The 6,605-nt window shown below is 42.5% G+C and overlaps 1 protein-coding gene across 1 annotated transcript; it reads left to right on the forward strand.

Annotated features, from left to right (window-relative positions):
- Positions 1-5,320: 5,320 nt before the first annotated feature.
- On the forward strand, positions 5,321-5,620 carry LELP1 (late cornified envelope like proline rich 1). The gene has a single exon (XM_059901740.1). The coding sequence runs from the start codon at positions 5,321-5,323 to the stop codon at positions 5,618-5,620; it is 300 nt and encodes a 99-aa protein (XP_059757723.1).
- The last annotated feature ends 985 nt before the right edge of the window (positions 5,621-6,605 follow it).

Below are 6,605 nucleotides of genomic sequence, written 5' to 3' on the forward strand. Positions count from 1 at the left end.
AACACTCCCAAACTCATTCTACGAGGCCACCATCACCCTGATACCAAAACCAGACAAAGATGTCACAAAGAAAGAAAACTACAGGCCAATATCACTGATGAACCTAGATGCAAAAATCCTCAACAAAATACTAGCAAACACTATTTACAATAGCCAGGACACTGAAGCAACCTAAGTGTCCATCATAGGATGAATGGACTCTTTATCCATTCAGATGTGACACATATATACAATGGAATATTACTCAGCCATAAAAATAAATGAAATGGAGGTATTTGTAGTGAGGTGGATGGAGTTAGAGTCTGTCATACAGAGTGAAGTAAGTCAGAAAGAGAAAAACAAATACAGTATGCTAACACATATATATAGAATCTAAGGGGGAAAAAAAGGTCATGAAGAACCTAGTGGCAAGACGGGAATAAAGACACAGACCTACTAGAGAATGGACTTGAGGAAATGGGGAGGGGGAGGGGTAAGATGTGACAGGGTGAGAGAGTGGCATGGACTTATATACACTACCAAATGTAAAATACAAAGCTACTGGGAAGCAGCCACATAGCCAGGGAGATCAGCTCAGTGCTTTGTGACCACCTAGAGGGGTGGGATAGGGAGGGGGATGCAAGAGGAAAGAGATATGGGAACCAATGTATATGTATAACTGATTCACTTTGTTATAAAGCAGAAACTAACACACCATTGTAAAGCAATTATACTCCAATAAAGATGTTTAAAAAAAAATACTAGCAAACAGAATCCAACAGCACATTAAAAGGATCATACACCATGATCAAGTGGGGTTTATTCCAGGGATGCAAGGATTCTTCAATATACACAAATCAATCAACATGATACACCATATTAACGAATTGAAGGAGAAAAACCATATGATCATCTCAATAGATGCAGAGAAAGCTTTCCACAAAATTCAACACCCATTTTTGATAAAAGCCCTGCAGAAAGTAGGCATAGAGGGAACTTTCCTCAACATAATAAAGGCCATATATGACAAAACCACAGCCAACATTGTCCTCAATGGTGAAAAACTGAAACCATTTCCACTAAGATCAGGAACAAGACAAGGTTGCCCACTCTCACCACTATTATTCAACATAGTTTTGGAAGTGTTAGCCACAGCAATCAGAGAAGACAAAGAAATAAAAGGAATCCAAATCGGAAAAGAAGAAGTAAAGCTGTCACTGTTTGCAGATGACATGATACTATACATAGAGAATCCTAAAACTGCCACTAGAAAACTACTAGAGCTAATCAATGAATTTGCTAAAGTAGCAGGATACAAAATTAATACACAGAAATCTCTTGCAGTCCTATATACTAATGATGAAAAATCTGAAAGTGAAATTAAGAAAACACTCCCATTTACCATTGCAACAAAAAGAATAAAATATCTAGGAATAAACCTACCTAAGGAGACAAAAGACCAGTATGCAGAAAATTATAGGACACTGATGAAAGAAATTAAAGATGATACAAATAGATGGAGAGATATACCATGTTCTTGGATTGGAAGAATCAACATTGTGAAAATGACTCTACTACCCAAAGCAATCTACAGATTCAATGCACTCCCTATCAAACTACCACTGGCATTTTTCACAGAACTAGGACAAAAAATTTCACAATTTGTATGGAAACACAAAAGACCCCGAATAGCCAAAGCAATCTTGAGAATGAAAAATGGAGCTGGAGGAATCAGGCTCCCTGACTTCAGACTATACTACAAAGCTACAGAAATCAAGACAGTATGGTACTGGCACAGAAACAGAAATATAGATCAATGGAACAGGATAGAAAGCCCAGAGATAAACCCACGCACATATGGTCACCTTATCTTTGATAAAGGAGGCAAGCATATACAGTGGAGAAAAGACAGCCTCTTCAACAAGTGGTGCTGGGAAAACTGGACAGGTACATGTAAAAGTATGAAATTAGAACACTCCCTAACACCACACACAAAAATAAACTCAAAATGGATTAAGGACCTAAATGTAAGGCCAGACACTATCAAACTCTTAGAGGAAAACATAGGGAGAACACTCTATGACATAAATCACAGCAAGATCCTTTTTGACCCAGCTCCTACAGGAATGGAAATAAAAACAAAAAGAAAAAAATGGGACCTAATGAAACTTAAAAGCTTTTGCACAGCAAAGGAAACCTTAAACAAGACGAAAAGACAACCCTCAGAAAGGGAGAAAATATTTGCAAATGAAGCAACTGACAAAGGATTAATCTCCAAGATTTACAAGCAGCTCATGCAGCTCAATAACAAAAAACAAACAACCCAATCCAAAAATGGGCAGAAGACCTAAATAGACATTTCTCCAAAGAAGATATACAGATTGGCAACAGACACATGAAAGAATGCTCAACATCATTAATCATTAGAGAAGTGCAAATCAAAACTGCAATTAGATATCATCTCACACCGGTCAGAATGGCTATCATCAAAAAATCTAGAAACAATAAATGCTGGAGAGGGTGTGGAGAAAAGGGAACACTCTTACACTGTTGGTGGGAATGTAAATTGATACAGCCACTATGGAGGACAGTATGGAGGTTCCTTAAAAATCTAAAAATAGAACTACCATACGACCCAGCAATCCCACTACTGGGCATATACCCTGAGAAAACCATAATTCAAGAAGAGTCATATACCAAAATGTTCACTGCAGCTCTATTTACGATAGCCAGGACATGGAAGCAACCTAGGTGTCCATCATCGGATGAATGGATAAAGAAGATGTGGCACATATATACAATGGAAGATTACTCAGCCATAAAAACAAACGAAATTGAGTTATTTGTAGTGAGGTGGATGGAGTTAGAGTCTGTCATACAGAGTGAAGTACGTCAGAAAGAGAAAAATAAATACAGTATGCTAACACATATATATGGAATCTAAGGGGAAAAAAAGGTCATGAAGAACCTAGTGGTAAGATGGGGATAAAGACACAGACCTACTAGAGAGTGGACTTGAGGATATGGGGAGGGGGAAGGGTAAGCTGTGACAAAGTGAGAGAGTGGCATGGACATATAGTACACTACCAAACGTAAAATAGATAGCTAGTGGGAAGCAACCGCATAGCACAGGGAGATCAGCTCGGTGCTTTGTGACCACCTAGAGGGGTGGGAGAGGAAGGGTGGGAGGGAGGGAGATGCAAGAGGGAAGAGATATGGGAACATATGTATATGTATAACTGATTCACTTTGTTATAAAGCAGAAACTAACACACCATTGTAAAGCAGTTATACTCCAATAAAGATGTTAAAACAAAAAAAAAGGAATCTGCCTGCCAACGCAGGGAACACGGGTTCAAGCCCTGGTCCAGGAAGATCCCACATGCCACTGAGCAACTAAGCCTGTGTGCCACGACAGTAGCTGCGGAGCCTGCGTGCATAGAGCTCATGCTCTGCAACTAGAGAAGCCACTGCAATGAGAAACCCGCGTACTGCTACAAACATTAGCCCCCACTCACCGCAACTAGAGAAAACCTGCACATAGCAACGATGACCCAACACAGCCCAAAAATAATTAATTAATTAATTAATTAATTTTAAAAAACGTAGTTGGGACAGGAGCGTCAAAATGGCTGTGATCAATCCAGGGGAGCTCTCCTAGAAAGATGACGAACGGGCAAGTTCAAAGGAGTTAAAATTTGGGAGACTGGGAGAGGAAAGAGAGACCAGGTGTAAACAGAGCTTTTCTGCTCCTAGCAACAATGAGCCTCCCTATCCTTTGAGTTTAGTTCCCTTCACGGTAGTCTGATTTCACCAGCATGAATTTTGAGGGACCTGGGAGAGGACAGGACAGCAAAGGAGGTATTAATCATAGCCTATTCTCCTGTTCAAGGGCTTGAGTTGAGCTGAGAGCTCTGGAGTCACACAACAATCGCTATTTGATGATGCAGTGATGAGGTCACAAGGGGGGCTCCCCCTTCCCCCGACTCCGTCTTCCTCAGAGCTGGGCAGAAGGACCAGAGGGGAAAATCCACCTTTACCGGCACAGCCATAACATCCACCTCACTCAACTACTTGTCAAGTTCAATACCAACACAAAGAGGTGAGTTGCATGTGGACAACTGGAAATGCACCCTCTTTTACCTCTCCTTTCTGGGGGATGACCCACAGCACCCCAGGCATTGAACAGGGTTGAAATGATGCCTATACTTGGGTGAAAGTTTCCTCTCATTTTCAGTAGCAGGATCTAGCTACACCTCATTTGAAAGAGTGATTCTTAACCATTTTGGAGTTCAATGTAATGATCTATCTCTCCAGAGAGCCATACTGATTTTAAAACAAAATTAGATGTTAAATTTTTATATTTATATTGTTAAAGGAAATCAAAGATGTGCCAATTAGATTCGACATGCAAGTATTGTCAGAGACTGAAAAGTCCTGTCCATATCCAGAAGTCAAACAGTCTATAGAGGAAGACCTAGCTCAGGGCAAAACTTAACAGAGGGGAAAAGGATTTACTCCCTAAAATCATATTTTGTGGCTCCAACATTCATATTTTCAGAGAAACTAGAATTTCCCAGTTTACCTCCTCTTCTCTTAACTTCTTCCCTTACCCTAATCACCAGGGGGAGGAGTTCCTAGAGTAGTCCATGGGAGCCCAGCCATGGTAGGAATTCAATTCTTTTCCATGCTCAGTCCTCAAGTGATGAAAGCAGTTCTCAAGGTTCTGAGGGTTTAGGCAAGACATAGAATTGGAAGAAGTGTCCTAGGTCCCCAAACCCACTAATATATCCTCCCATTCCATCTCCAGAGGGATAGGGAGGTGCCCTTACAGGAGTTCTTTAAAACTGTTGTTGTGCCATGGACGCCTTTAGAAGTCTGATCAAGCTTAGGGACTCTTCAGAATAATGTTTTAAAATGAATGAAATAAAATACATGGGGTTACAGAAGATACCAATTATATTGATAAATACATGGTTAAATATGGTTCTCATGGTTGGGTTGGGGGGGGGGGCGACGTCCCAGGACCCTAAGGTTAAGAACTCCTGCTAGGGGCTATGGAACGGAGACAAGAATAAATGAAAAGAAAGCATAGTAATGGTGGAGAGATCAAGAAATGTTGTCACCAATGCACTGCAAGGACAAGAGGACAGCCCCCCTTAGATGAGAATTTATTCTAGAGCCTGAACATATCCCAGGAAAGGCTTTCTTAAGAACAAGAATGGGCAGGGCAGGAGGTGTGTGTTGGAAGGCTGTACTGGTCCTCTCCCACCTTGCAATGTGGTCTCCCACACATAACGTGTCACGTATTTCGTTGCAGGGCTCAGAAAATCAAGAAGGAATGTCGAGTGATGATAAAAACAAACCTAGTGAACCTAAGAATGAGCCCAAGCAATGTGATCCCAGGTGTGAACAAAGGTGTGAGACTAAATGCCAGCCCAGCTGTTTAAAGAAGCTGCTGCAACGGTGCTCTGAAAAGTGCCCACGGGAAAAGTGCCCAGCACCACCAAAGTGTCCCCTGTGTCCCCCATGTCCCCCACTGTGCCCTCCACCATGCCCATGCCCAGCTCCCTCCCCTCCGAAGCCATGTGCCAAGTCCTGTCCTCCTAAATGCCCACCACCCTGCCCACCCCCAGAGTGAGGCACCAAGGGCACTACCCATCCCACTACCTCCACCATCTCCACCATATTCACCACTATGGGGCTGAGAACTGAAGCCATGAACTGACAAGTAAATGTGTTCCTCTGCTGTGCAAGACTTTCTTCTCCTGGTTTCTTGGTAGTTTTTGGTTTGTTTCTTGTTTTCCAGCATTATACCACCAAGAAGCAACCCCCTGAGGGTGAGGCTAGGACCCTGGCCCTCCACATTCAACATCCTTGAAAGACGGCCAGGTCTCTAACCCCACCTACTGCATAGAGGGACATGGCATCTTCTGAGAGGTGCACCCAGGGAATGCACTCCTGCTACAGCACAGCCTGAGAGAGCCATAAACATGGCTATTGAAGTGGCTAACCCCGGGAATCCAATGAGCACAAGGGGGTAAGAGTGTGTGAGGGGAAACAGGAATGGTGCTGGGGAAAGTTCCACAAAGACTCAGGGAAAGAATTCTACCCTTGGCTATTAGTCCCATTGCATAATGCTTGGGCAGAACACTCTGAAAACAGGCTGCATGGGTTTAAACTCTAGCTCTGCTCCCCCAAAATTTTGTGACCTTAAGCCCATTGGTTACCTTCTCTGAGCCCTAGTTTCCTTCTCTCTGTAAAAGGAATACTAATAGTACTAGTGTTACCTGGTTGTTGTGTGGCTTAAGAAGTTAACAAATGCCAAGTGCCTGGTTTGCTGGGACACACTGAGGGGAGCACACTGTACCTGCCCACGTGTGACACAACACACCTGAACTTGACTGCCCTGTGCTTCACTTCCTCGTCAGGCTGTAAATCTCCTGAGTGCAATAGTCAGGTTCCAACTGATACCAGTAAGCACAGCTAAGCATTCTTCTTAAAAATAAGAAATAAAAGAGGAGATTGCAGATTACACCAATGTCACTTGGCTGGCTTTGATCCTGGAGTATAGTTATGCAGCATGTCACCAAGTCACCCTTGAGAGAATTCCAGTGAAGGGGACA

The sequence above is a fragment of the Balaenoptera ricei genome, chromosome 1, assembly GCF_028023285.1.
Source record: "Balaenoptera ricei isolate mBalRic1 chromosome 1, mBalRic1.hap2, whole genome shotgun sequence".
NCBI lineage: Eukaryota > Metazoa > Chordata > Mammalia > Artiodactyla > Balaenopteridae > Balaenoptera > Balaenoptera ricei.